Source organism: Borostomias antarcticus (genome assembly GCF_949987555.1).
Source record: "Borostomias antarcticus genome assembly, chromosome: 16".
Taxonomy (NCBI): domain Eukaryota; kingdom Metazoa; phylum Chordata; class Actinopteri; order Stomiiformes; family Stomiidae; genus Borostomias; species Borostomias antarcticus.
The window spans coordinates 21902642-21916872 of NC_140249.1; the positions used below are offsets into that span (position 1 = coordinate 21902642).

Here is a 14231-nt window from a genome sequence, read left to right on the forward strand (position 1 = left end):
ATACCACGGCAAAAACCTAAAACATCAGGAAAAGTAGGCTAATGGAATAATCCAATGTCAGGTGTAGCCTCCTGATCTCAGTGTTTGCTGTCTGCTGAGGCGAAGCAGGAATGTGAACTGTTTAAACAAAATAAATTACATATATATTTAATTGTATTATTTTATTTTATTAAAAAAACAACTATTTTGTAAAAGAATACGCTTGGGATGGTACAATTATAAGTTGAAAGTGTCTGCTCTGCTCCACTAGTCTGACACTGATTTAATTGCTATTCAGATTCGGGGGCGGGAGCCAGGCTACTGATCCTCTCCTTCAGTCTGTCAGCGCTGCAGCAGAGCGAGTCACAGCCTTGCAGCGCCGAGCAACGGTGGTCACGTCACGGCATGACGAGTTTAACGGTGTTCACGTTACGGCATGACGAGTTCAATGTCAACGTTCAATGTTCAAAGCTCAAGTACTACTAACTATAAGAAAGCGCAACATTTCTGAATTTCATTTCCATAACTAGCCTCACAAGTCAGTCTCTAAATGTTGCGAGACTATTCCATAACTAACATTTTCATCATACAAATTCAAACCGGTTTCTATACATTTAAATATATTTTAACAGTTAGTGCAAATCTTTTTTCCTTACTTTTATTTAATCTTGAATAGCCTACATTTGTACTTTATTCTGTTTTAGCTGCTAGATGCATCACTACTGTAAGCCAGGCCTGGGCTGCGCACAATAACAGCACGTCGCCCCACGTTTGAGACACTTGAACTTCGCATCGTAGGCCTGCCTGCTGGCGCCATGTACAAGACGGATTACATTATATTTCAGACATCATGTCCCGGGCCGGATGGAGGGGTGGGGCGCGCCGGAAATGGAGTAACCAGCTGAGCAGCCCTCAGCCCGTTCACTTTCCTTCATGAACGTTCTTTGCAAACTACAAAAAATAGACTCGACAAAAACAGAATATAGGCTACAACATTGATAAAATAGACTACGAGTTTCCTAATTATATGATTTATAAGACTGATGACTGATTGCTTCCATAGCCACGGGAGCGTGTTTTGAGCAGGATGCTGCTGACCAGTCCAGCCCAATCTCTCTAAGATGCACGGTTGCGCAGCATTGTAAAAAGTAGTCCTGTCTTAATTTCATTTTGTTAGGATATTGTATTCGATTTTAATATGTTCTGCTATTCCAATCTGTTCTATGTTATTTTTTTCATGCATTATAGTAGTCAAAATGCAATCTCCAAAGACACAGTAGCAACATAATCTAATTTAGACTAAGTGCAATCTCCATACACTAGACTTTGAAAAGATGTTTGTAGTGTGCTATTTTGGGCATTGAGCCCTATTTATGGTCTGTCTACCAGTCTCAGTATGCTCTCCTGTGAATTGTATCACAATTAGAATGTTTTTACATGTTTGGCACGGCTTGGACATAAGCGTTCCCCTGGCGCTGGCTTTCACTGTTCCCACAGACGACTGTGTGCCTTTACGCATTTACCTCCATCGTAGCTCAATGAGACCCTGCAAAAAAACTGCAGCTAGCTCAATAGTGGAACGATCAGTGAAATGATGGTCTCTGTTTCAGGTTCATGGTAGACAGACCACAAATAGGGCGAAATGTCCAAAATAGCACACTACCCCTTTAAGACTGGGATCATGCAGGTCATTTGCATTAAGACTAAAAACTTCAGATCATTTTAAACATGTTTTGATTTTATCAGAACTTCAAGAGAAAAAGTCTGATTTAAGACTGGGATTGCCATCTTTAAACGGGGAGCGCTATCAGACTCTAGCAAAATTCATGATTTTATTCAGACATTGGAAAGTGCATTCATTCAAATAATTTGGATGAGAGGTTATTATGAAATATGATCCAGGGTGTACCAACTTGAGGTCGAGTGGAAGCGCCTGGTCTAGCAGGCCTACATCAAAAGAAACGACAACAACAACTTATGCTGAATAATGAATTAGGCCCACAAGTTAATTACTGTTGACATTATATATCTATAATGATATATATAATATAATATCAATATAAATATAGTATATTTATATTAATAATATAAAACATAACTTGGCTTGAGGTCGAGTGGAAGCGCCTGGTCTAGCAGGCCTACATCAAAAGAAACAACAACTTATGCTGAATAATGAATTAGGCCCACAAGTTAATTACTCACTAAGGAATAGGATCACCCTCATTTGGAAATGTAGGCCTGAGAACAAGCTGACCAAGATTTCCTTTGTTTGAAGACAGGCAGTCCTAAATAAATGCATTCAAAACTAATTATTTTCATAGATAACTGTCAGGGTCTGTTCACAACAGCCACCTGCAGGCTGGCAGTGTTGCGATAGTGTTTCCATGTAAGGCAAGGCAAGTTGATTTGTGTAGCACATTCCAGCAACAAGGCAATTCAAAGTACTTTACATGAGACATTAAAAGCATCAAGACAAAGTGCCTGAAACACATTAAAGGTCATATAAAACGAAATGCAAAAAAAGGACATTTAAAACAAAATGCAGGAAAAATAAAATACAGGAATAAAAGTTACAGTGCACAGTATGAATGAATAATTATTCCATTTAATAAAAGGCAGCGGCAAAAAGAAATGTAACCCTGATAACTTCTGGCAAAGCTGATAAAACGTTACGTGTAACTTGGATGTCATTCTCGTTCTCGTTGTCATTCTCGTTCTCGAAACGGCAGTTTGTAACCCAGGCCCGAGAGAGATTCACGCACACTACCCCGACGCAACTCGGAAATACGGCTCATTCTTAAAGTACCGGTACTAATAAAATGTGATATTGTACAGTTTTTGACGACAGGGTACCGCGGTACCTTTCTAGTATTTGTATACCTTGCAACACTATGCTGCCCCCTACAGGCGTGGAGGTGATGGAGCTCTAGATAATGATGTTACGTGTGTATGTCAGGGTGTTACTACGTGTTAAAACACCCCGGTGCTCCCGGCAGGTCTGGAGGTGTTGAAGCAGGAGACGGCGGTGGTGGAGGGCGTGCCCATCCTGGGACTGTACCAAACGCCCTCGGAGGGCGGGGGGCGCATCGCCCTGTACGGAGACTCCAACTGTATAGATGACAGCCACAGGCAGAAAGGTAGAGGCGTGCCCTTGCACCGTGACGACTGTTTCTGACTGTTGATGTTGTGTTGAACGTTGTTCAGACAGTAACAGTGGTGTTGTGTTTTAGGCTGTATCTGGCTGTTGATGTTGTTCAGACAGTAACAGTGTTGTTGTGTTCCAGACTGTTTCTGGCTGTTGATGTTGTGTTGAACGTTGTTTTAACGTTGTTCAGACAGTAACAGTGTTGTTGTGTTCCAGACTGTTTCTGGCTGCTGGACTCTCTGCTCCAGTTTACCTCCTACAGCATGACTCCGCCCAGCCTAAGCCACTCCCAGAGCAGGGTGCCGTCCCCCTCCGGCTCCCAGCACCCTCTGCCCCAGAGACTGGAGGGTGAGACACACACACCCCTACCTACCCACCTACCGACCCTACCTACCTACCGACTGACCTTCCTACCTACCTACCTACCTACCTACCTACCTACCTACCTACTTACCTACCTACCTACCTACCCACCTACCTACCTACCCATCTACCTACCCACCCACCTACCTACCTACCTACCCACCCATCTACCTACCCACCCACCTACCTACCTACCTACCCATCTACCTACCCACCCATCTACCTACCTACCCACCTACCTACCTACCTATCTACCCATCTACCTACCCACCCATCTACCTACCTACCTACCTACCCACCTACCTACCTACCTACCTACCTACCTACCTACCTACCTACCTACCTACCCACCCATCTACCTACCTACCCACCTACCTACCTACCTACCTACCTACCTACCTACCCACCTACCTACCCACCCATCTACCTACCTACCCACCTACCTACCCACGTACCTACCTATCTACCTACCTACCTACAGTACCTACCTACCTACCTACCCATCTACCTATCTACCTACCTACCCACCTACCTACCTACCCACCCATCTACCTACCTACCTACCCACCCATCTACCTACCTACCTACCTACCCACCCATCTACCTATCTACCCACCTACCTACCCACCCATCTACCTACCTACCCACCTACCTACCCACGTACCTACCTACCTACCTACCTACCTACCTACCCACCTACCTACCCACGTACCTACCTACCTACCTACCCATCTACCTATCTACCTATCTACCTACCCACCCATCTACCTACCTACCTACCTACCTACCCATCTACCTATCTACCTACCTACAGTACCTACCTACCTACCCACCCATCTACCTATCTACCCACCTACCTACCCACCTACCAACCCACCCATCTACCTACCCACCTACCTACCCACGTACCCACCTACCTACCCACCGACCTACCTACCCACCTACCTACCCACCTACCTACCTACCTACCTACCCACCCACCTACAGTACCTACCCACCTACCTACCTACCCACCTACCTACCTACCTACCTACCCACTCACCTACAGTACCTACCCACCTACCTACCTACCCATCTACCTACCTACCCACCCACCTACCTACCTACCCACCCACCTACCTACCTACCTACCTACCTACCTACCCACCTACCTACCTACCCACCCATCTACCTACCTACCCACGTACCCACCCACCTACCTACCTACCTATCTATCTACCTACCTACCCACCCATCTACCTACCTACCCACGTACCCACCCACCTACCTACCTACCCACCTACCTACTTACCTACCTACCTACCTACCTACCCACCTACTTACCTATCTACCTACCTACCTACCCACCTACTTACCTACCCACCTACAGTACCTACCCACCCACCTGTGTGTTCTCTGAGGCCTGTCATGCGTTAACCCTCTGTCCCCACAGGGAACCACCTTTACCGCTACTCCAAGGTCTTAGAGGCTCACCTGGGCGACCCTAAGCCCCGCCCCCTGCCGGCCTGCCCTCACCTGTCCTGGGCCAAACCCCAGCCGCTCAACGAGACCGCGCCCAGGTCTGTGCCCTTCTCTACCCACCCGTCCCTGTACTGCGTCTGTCAGCCCAGTTTCCGCTCAATAAATGCATCAACAAAGATGGTGGACGTTGAGGCGACAGTAGTTTGGCAACCTAGCTTAAAGTTTTTGCGGACATTAGTCATCATTATCAGCTGGGACCCTGTCTCACTAATGATAAGAGAGTCAGTGGACAGTACCAGGCTACGTTATGTCTGAACACAATCCGACAGCTAATTCCCCCAAAAGAACCCCTCCACCGCACAAGCTTCTCACCACCCCCAATAATAATAATAGGACTTTTTAAGTCCTTCATCCCGAGAGCCATTAGCATCCTCAACTCCACTAAGGGACCAACAAGATAAAACCAGAGATATAAACTGCTTTAATGTCTAACTTACCTTGTCTGTCTGTTTAATATATTTTCTTATTAACGGCCTTTTGGCTTCTTATGTTGTTGTTTCTTGTGTATGGTGAGCCAAAGACAATTTTCCACCTCGGTGGACAATAAAGTTCTATTCTATTTTAATAATAATAATAATAATAACGAGAAGCACAAGCTACTGAGTACAATAACGAGCGGCTTGCCGGGGTTTCTCAGCCGGTAACGTCAACCGAGCTCCCCTCCCCAGAGCCACAGCCTGCGTCCGTTTATTGGTCCACCATCTCAGCAGTCAATTACAGCCCAGAACGGTCGGAGAGATTTCCAAAACGCATTCATTCACACAAGCTGCACGTTTCCATGGCCACACACTGGTTGGTACGTGAACGGTACAGTAGGCACGCTCGCTCACAAAAGCGGAGCTTCACACGGACATGCCAGAGCCGACCCAATTTTAGTCTGTGCGGACCTTGGCGGAGTCTGCTACGTCTGGACTGTGAATTAGCCTCAAGACTCTTTCTACACTGTATCCAGATAAAACAGTTTCAAATAATAATTCGTGTGTGTCCCCAGTAACCTCTGGAAGCACCAGAAGCTGCTGTCGGTGGACATGGACAAGGTGGTGCTGCCCAATGTGAGAGCCTACCGCCCCCAGGTCAGACCCCTCTCTCCTGGGGAGAGTGGAGCCTGGGACATCCCTGGAGGTAGGCATCCTGGGGGTCTCACACACACACACACACACCTCCTGCATACACCTACCTATCTATACCGTACCTCTCTGTCTAGAATACACAGTCTAGCCGCTGTCTCATCTTCCTGCGCTCTGCTACTTCCTGTCCGACCCCCCCTCAGGTATCATGCCGGGTCGTTATAACCAGGAAGTGGGTCAGACCATCCCTGTGTTCGCCTTCCTGGGGGCCATGGTGGTTCTGTCCTTCTTCGTGGTCCAGCTCACCAAGGCCAAGTCCAAACCAAAGCGCAGGAAGCCGCGCATCAAGCGGCCCACGTACCTCCAGACCCCCAGCCCCGCCAGGGGCCCCACCGTCTAGCCCGTCCTGGGGAGGGACCAGCAGACCCCCCCCCCCCCCCGGGGCGTGGTAACGGTGGGACTGGGACAGCTCGGTCTGGAGCCGGGAGGAACAGAGCTTGGGGGTGACCTCTGACCCCTGACCCTGGCCTGCTGGCGGAGCAGAGAGAGAGGGGGGGCTGAGGGGGATGCTGGGACTAATGGACAGTGTTGTGGACACGCCCCCCTCCCCCCCACCACCCCCCCTCAGCGTCCTCTTCTGCAGACGTCTTCTCATTCCTTTCACCAAATGGAGTTGGACTGAAAAAACTGAGCTCTGAGCTCTTTTGTATTTATTAAATCTGTTTGTACCCAAACAAACCCACAAATACACACACATGCACTCACACACATGCACTCACACACATGCACTCACACACATGCACTCTTACACGCACTCTCATACACCCTCTCTCTCACACACACACACACACACACACACACACACGTACGTACATATACTCTTGTGTGTGCGCTCTGACTTGGGACTGTTTATAATAATGCTTATGTCATGTGCTCTGTTCATTATCATGGGTTGTTTCTCTTGTTTTTATATTTTATAATAATAATGATGATGTTGATGATGATTGGTCAGACCTGCTGACCTGTCTGGTCTCTTGTCTGTATAGAGGCGGTGGCAGCCTGGTCTGATCATCCGCTTAGTTGTATTCTCTCATTAAAAAGGCTTCATCGAGGAGACTGCTCTGTATTACCTTTCCGGGGGGAGGAGGGAGGGAGGGAGGGAGGAGGGGGGAGGGAGTAGGAGGAGGAGGGAGGGAGGGGGAGGTGGGGGGAGGGAGGGAGGGAGGGAGGGAGGGGGAGGTGGGGGGAGGGAGGGAGGATGAGGAGGAGGGGGAGGAGGGGGGGTTGTATCAAGGTTGTGACTGAAGATGTGGTTCCTGACCTTACAAAGCGAACACATTTGTCAGACCTGATGCGGCTAATTGATGTTTTTTTCATGTTTGTTTCATAGTAATTGGTGTTTTTATTTTATTAAAGTGTATCATGTTGAGGACTCTTGGAAGAATAGCCCAGCTGGCAGCTAAAAGAGATCCTAATAAAAAAATCTAATCAGACCTCCCCTCCTGTCCGCCTGTTGCCAGCAGGTCAACGACACGGACTAATACCATTCAGAGTTGCAAGGTGGACTAATTCCATTTAAAGGATGTGAAGGTGACATGAGGTGGACTATAATGCGTTATGTGAGAGGAGCTGGGGGGGTGGGGGTTGGCGGTGCTGTGGGAGGGGGGGTGAGAAGGGTGGGGTGGGGGGGGGGGTTGGCGGTGCTGTGGGGGGGGGGGGTTTGTGAGAGGAGCCCCAGGCTGATCCCTGTTAATGGGCCAGCCGCCTGCTTCCCCCTGGCTGCTCAGCCTGTGAATCTGTCAGTGCTGCTCTGGCTGACAGCCCCGCTGGATCTAATCACCCTGGGACACACACACACATGCTGGGGTTGGAGCCGCTGGCTCTGCTACGCTGCGCTCGGCTCGGCTCTGACGGGCTGCTAGCTTGGACATGCATATCAGGCTGCCCATGACAATTGATTATACTCGAGTCACAATGTCACCCGAGAACTGTCTCTGGCTGGGTGAAAGCCCATGACCTTCCGCTAGTAGGAGGTGGACACGGCCTCGGTGAACCCTGCCCTGAAGGATGTCCAAGATTCAAGCAGACGGACGTCTATTCCTTTATGTTCACAACGATATAATCAAGCCCCTCTACCTACTTCCGTCCCTCCCTCTCTCGTTCACAGCCCTGTGAGCTAAGGGGATTTAAGAACTGCTGTCACATGCCCTTGTTCCCAGACGCCAGGACACCAGCCAACCAATCACCTGCCTCACTGACATCCTGGAGACGACAGGCAGCCATAGCATAGCCCCCTACCTACCTGCCTCCCCCGTACCCCCCCCACCCCTCCCTCCATCTCTGCTGACATCCGCGGAGGTGACAGCTAAGACATTCCAACCCCCTCCCTTGCCTATTCTCCCCCCATTCCTGGCGCCTCCTCCAGTCCTCATCCATTCCTCCCCTACCTCCCCCCTCCAGACCGACCGTCTCCTGGCCAGCCCCTCTGACATTATGACCGTTTAAAACACAGACGACCATTATATCCCGCTTACCCCTTGATCCGTGCACCCGTCCGTCCCTGATGAACCGACCAGGGTGGTCGACACGTGGTCGGCACCCCCAGTATCAACCCCTCCTACCATCTCCTCTCCCCTCCCCATGCTCGGGTTGACCTACTCCCATCTTTTCCCTCCTCCCTCCCCTTCACCCCTCCCTAGTTCACCTTGATTGTCGAGCTGACTCGTGTGAACGCACCGCTTGGCACCAGGCGCAGAGTTTCTACGGGGAGTTGCCGAGAGCAAGTCTGCCCGTCCAAGCATGGAGGAGTTGGCGAGAGAGAGCATCAGTCTGCTGACTAAGCCCGCGCTGGACACGGCCGATCCACGGCTCGGTTCTCTGGGGGCGATCTTAATCATGCTGAAGTCCGCCCTGGGCGCAGGGCTGCTCAACTTCCCGTGGGCTTTCGAGCGGGCCGGAGGGATCCGCGCTGCCGTCGCCGTGGAAATGGTTTGTGATTGAAATGATGGGATTGGGAGTGCAGCTACTGCTATAGCCCGAGGTCATGCTTTGATCAAAACCGGTTTGAACTCACCTGGTCTGACTTCAATGCGCAGGTGCACTGGGCGGGTGAACGTCTGGAATAAGTTTGATTGATATGAGGAAGACTTGTAATTTCTAATGTGCAGAGACACGTAGAATTGCGCGATTAACCTGTAACAGTGTCCGGTAAATACGTTGAATGTGGACTAGGCAGCCGGTCATGGAGCTTTTGTGTGGTCAGGCCGGAGGTTATGGTTGTAACTGGGAGGATGAAGTGGAACAAACAGCATTTATGTATGTGGTCATCTGTGGTGTTCCTCACCTGTTTGTCTTCCTACACCTTATCCATCTGACGTAGGCTACTCATCCCTTTCTCCATCTCCGGTCTCCCCCCCCCCCCCCTCCAGGTATCTCTGGTCTTCCTGGTCAGTGGGCTGGTCATCCTGGGTTACTCCTCCTCCATCAGCGGTCAGACAACCTATCAGGCAGTAGTACGGAAAGTTTGCGGGCCTGCGATTGGTCAGCTGTGTGAGGTCGTGTTTGTCTTCAACCTGTTCATGATCTCTGTGGCCTTCCTGGTCATTGTGGAGGACCAGCTGGAGAAACGTGAGACACACACACACACACACACACACACACACACCCACACACACACACACACACACCACATAATCTACTGTATGTTCTAAAACATTCAATCCGACCGTATCTTATGTATGTTATTCCCAGCGTGACACAGATCCAGTGATGAATGCTGCTTCCAATATCCTACATTTGTTTTATTCTTCCTCAGACATTTCTGACGTCTGATTCTGTGTGTCCCCTCAGTGTGTATCTCCCTGTACGAGCTGATGACCGGTCTCCCCGAGGCAGACATGCCGTACCACTGGTACACAGACCAGCACTTCGCCCTGATCCTGCTCTGCCTCCTCCTCATCCTCCCACTCTCCATCCCCAAGGAGATCAGCATCCAGAAGTACACCAGGTCAGGACCGCGCGGTAAAAACGCTTCTGACTTCGCTTTGCATGCGTCGGGTTCGATCCTGGGTACATGAACGCCGCTTTGGAAAAAGCGATTTGATGGCGTGGGGAGGGAGGGGGTTATACTGAGGAGTGAGTTTAACCAGTTCGACTTATTTACACGCACGCACACACACACACACACACACACTCGCACTAGAAATTCTGGGTGTGGTTAATTAATTTCCTTGGTGTGCATTTCTGAGATGATATGTTGGGTCCCATCGCACCAATTAAGCCAAATTACATTACATTACATTACAGTAATTTAGCAGACGCTTTTATCCAAAGCGACTAACAATAATTGCATTTAACGTAGAAAAGACAATGTACTACTACTCGCCAGAACTCACAAGTGCATCTTCTTTCTAAAACAAGTGACTAAGAGCACCCTTCAGCCCGGGCCTGACCGCCGTCCTCCTCCTCCTCCTCCTCCTCCTCCTCCTCCTCCTCCTCCTCCTCCTCCTCCTCCTCCCTTCCTCTGCCCTCTCTCCAGTGTCCTGGGCACCCTGGCGGCCTCCTACCTGACGGTAGCCATCATAGTCAAGTATCACACCCGAACTCCAGAGGTGCACATCTCTCCTCTTTACAGCAGCGGGTGAGTAATACTCGCCTCTCTCCTCTCTCTCTCTCCTCTCTCCTCTCCTCTCTCTCTCTCCTCTCCTCCTCTCTCTCTCATCTCTCCTCTCCTCCTCTCTCTCTCATCTCTCCTCTCCTCTCTCTCATTTCTCCTCTCCTCTTTCTCTCGTCTCTCCTCTCCTCCTCTCTCCCCCATCTCTCCTCTCCTCCTCTCGTTTCTCCTCTCCTCCTCTCTCTCTCGTCTCTCCTCCTCTCTCTCTCGTCTCTCCTCTCCTCCTCTCTCTCGTCTCTCCTCTCCTCCTTTGTCTCCCAACTCTCTCCTCCTCCTTTCTCTCTTGTCTCCTCTCCTCCTCTCTCTCCCGTCTCTCCTCTCCCCCTTTGTCATCTCTGCCCTCCTCTTCCTGAAGGTGAGGATATTAAATGTTATGTGGGTCAGTGTTAATGGGTCAGTTAACGGATAACGGATTAATTATCCGTTAATAATTGACGGATTCACTTTTGTTGCCTTGAAGGTCAGACTGTGTGTTTTTCAAGACCTTTTCCAGCCTTTCTCAGCCTCAACTGTCGGTGTTTCTGTGCGTTTTGTATCTTTGTGTGCGCGCGTGCGTGTGTGTGTGTGTGCGTGTGTGTGTGTGCGTGCGTGCGTGTGTGCGCGTGTGTGTGCGTGTGTGCGTGTGTGTGCGTGTGTGTGTGCGTGTGTGTGTGCGCGTGTGTCTGTGTGCGTGCGTGCGTGTGTGTGTGTGTGTGTGTGTGCGCGTGTGCGCGTGCGTGTGCGTGCGTTTGCGTGCGTGTGTGTGTGTGCGTGCGTGCGTGTGTCTGTGTGTGCGTGCGTGTGTGCATGTGTGTGCGTGTGTGTGTGAGTGTGTGCGTGTGTGCGCGTGTGTGTGTGCGCGCGTGCGTGTGTGTGTGTGTGTGTGTGGTGGCGGCTGCAGCATCAGCTCCTGGGGCTCCATGTTCAGTGTCATCCCCACCATCTGCTTCGGTTTCCAGGTGAGACGGGTTTTCAGTCCCCTGCGACCTGCGGTCTCTCTGCTATACTCCTGCTTTACTCCTGGTTTACTCATGCTTTACTCCTGGTTTACTCCTGGTTTACTCATGCTTTACTCCTGGTTTACTCCTGGTTTACTCATGCTTTACTCCTGGTTTACTCATGCTTTACTCCTGGTTTACTCCTGGTTTACTCATGCTTTACTCCTGGTCTACTCCTGGTCTACTCCTGGTTTACTCCTGGTTTACTCCTGGTCTACTCCTGGTCTACTCCTGGTTTACTCCTGGTCTACTCCTGGTTTACTCCTGGTTTACTCCTGGTCTACTCCTGCTTTACTCCTGGTCTACTCCTGGTCTACTCCTGGTCTACTCCTGGTCTACTCCTGGTTTACTCCTGGTCTTCTCCTGGTTTACTCCTGGTTTACTCCTGGTTTACTCCTGGTCTTCTCCTGGTTTACTCCTGGTCTACTCCTGGTCTACTCCTGGTTTACTCCTGGTCTACTCCTGGTTTACTCCTGGTTTACTCCTGGTTTACTCCTGGTCTTCTCCTGGTCTTCTCCTGGTTTACTCCTGGTTTATTCCTGGTCTACTGGTTTACTCCTGGTCTACTCCTGGTCTACTCCTGGTTTACTCCTGGTTTATTCCTGGTTTACTCCTGGTCTACTCCTGGTTTACTCCTGGTTTACTCCTGGTTTACTCCTGGTCTACTCCTGGTTTACTCCTGGTTTACTCCTGGTCTTCTCCTGGTCTTCTCCTGGTCTTCTCCTGGTCTTCTCCTGGTCTTCTCCTGGTTTACTCCTGGTCTACTCCTGGTTTACTCCTGGTCTACTGGTTTACTCCTGGTCTACTCCTGGTCTACTCCTGGTCTACTCCTGGTTTACTCCTGGTTTACTCCTGGTCTACTCCTGGTTTATTCCTGGTCTACTCGCTGTGTTTCAGTGCCACGAAGCGTGCATCACCATCTATAGCAGCATGGAGAACAGGAAGATCTCCCATTGGGTGTTCATCTCCGTGGTTTCCATGATCTTCTGCCTCATTATCTACTCCCTCACTGGTCAGAACATCAACACGACGCCCCCCCCCCCCCCTCACACACACACACACACACACACACACACACACACACACACACACCCCTCACACACACACACAAATACTGAACACCTGCTTTATGCCTGTTCTGAAATCTCTAAATATGCCTGCTACCTATGAAATGGGGACTTCTCCACCACACAGCTGATAATAATCAATGATTTCTCCAAGAAACGGGTGAAAGAAGGTTGCACTTTGGTGAACAAGGCCGTTTAGAGCAGAGGTTGCAACAGTGTTTCCGGTCAACCATTGTGTGTTTCCTGTCTGCTGCAGGGGCTTATGGATACCTAACATTTGGGAAGGATGTGGCACCAGACATTCTGATGTCATATGCCCGCGACGATGTGTTGATGATCATCGCTAGGCTTCTGTTTGGAATCTCCATCATCACCATCTATCCCATAATACTACTGCTGGGCAGGTAACACACACACACACACCCACACACACCTGACAGCTCCCAGAATCCCTCAGTGCTGCACAATCATAGTACCTCTCACTTATCAATCCAATTTTTAGAGGCAGTTTAGATTTGCGTGCGGTGTGTTTAGAGGGTAAAGATGTCTCAGGTCGGGTGTGTTAGAAGTGTGTTTAGGGATCCTCCCCCTCTGCCCCAGGGTGGTCATCCAGGACCCCCTGCTGACCCAGCGCCGGCGGAGCGTTGGCGTGGTATCGGGCGCGTTTGAGAGCTGCAGCCGCTACGGCCTGACCGTGGCGTGGATCAGCATCACGCTGCTCATCGCCATGTTTGTTCCTGACATCAGCAAGGTCATCAGCGTCATCGGAGGCATCAGCGCCTTCTTCATCTTCATCTTCCCAGGTAGGAAAGTGACACACACACACACATGTACACACACATGTATACACACATGTAGATATACACACACCACACACACACGTACACACACACACACATAGATACACACACACACACACATAGATATACAAACACACACACACACACACATGTAGATTCACACACACACACACATGTAGACACACACACACGCATACATAGACACACGCATGTAGACACACACACACACACACACACACACACGTAGACACACACATGTAGACATACACACACACACACACACACACATAGATACACACACACACACATGTAGATACACACACATACATAGACACACGCATGTAGACACACACACACACACACACACACACACACACATACATACGTAGACACAGACGTAGAAACACACACACTCAGACACACACTCACACATGTACACACACACACACAGTGCGTTGAGAGTGTTGTTGCATGTGTCTGTGCAGGTCTGTGTTTGATCTTTGCCATGCAGTCTGAGCCGGTCAGCTGGTGCGCCCGCGTGCTGCTGACCTCCTGGGGCGTGGTCACCCTCCTGTGTGGAGCCTTCATCTTCGGCCAGAGCACCACCGTCGCTGTCATGCAGCTCCTCAACAAGATCTGA

At 50.1% G+C, this 14231-nt stretch overlaps 2 protein-coding genes across 3 annotated transcripts in view; both read left to right on the forward strand.

Moving 5' to 3' along the window:
* The window catches only part of mbtps1 (membrane-bound transcription factor peptidase, site 1), a 19989-nt gene extending 12906 nt beyond the window's left edge, over positions 1-7083 (forward strand). For both annotated transcript variants that reach the window (XM_084450630.1, XM_084450631.1), the window contains exons 19-23: positions 2976-3116; positions 3341-3472; positions 4920-5046; positions 6000-6130; positions 6279-7083. In XM_084450630.1, coding sequence (XP_084306756.1) covers positions 2976-3116; positions 3341-3472; positions 4920-5046; positions 6000-6130; positions 6279-6475 — 728 coding nt within the window. In that variant the 3' untranslated portion in view covers positions 6476-7083. The remainder of the gene's footprint in view (positions 1-2975; positions 3117-3340; positions 3473-4919; positions 5047-5999; positions 6131-6278) is intronic.
* A 1791-nt stretch (positions 7084-8874) lies between these two features.
* slc38a8a (solute carrier family 38 member 8a) lies at positions 8875-14231 on the forward strand (the record flags this gene model as incomplete). The annotated part of the gene is made up of 9 exons (XM_084450902.1): positions 8875-9063; positions 9504-9702; positions 9925-10081; positions 10613-10714; positions 11628-11685; positions 12622-12736; positions 13048-13195; positions 13392-13594; positions 14077-14231. 9 exons carry the CDS (start codon positions 8875-8877, stop codon positions 14229-14231), a joined length of 1326 nt encoding a protein of 441 aa, XP_084307028.1.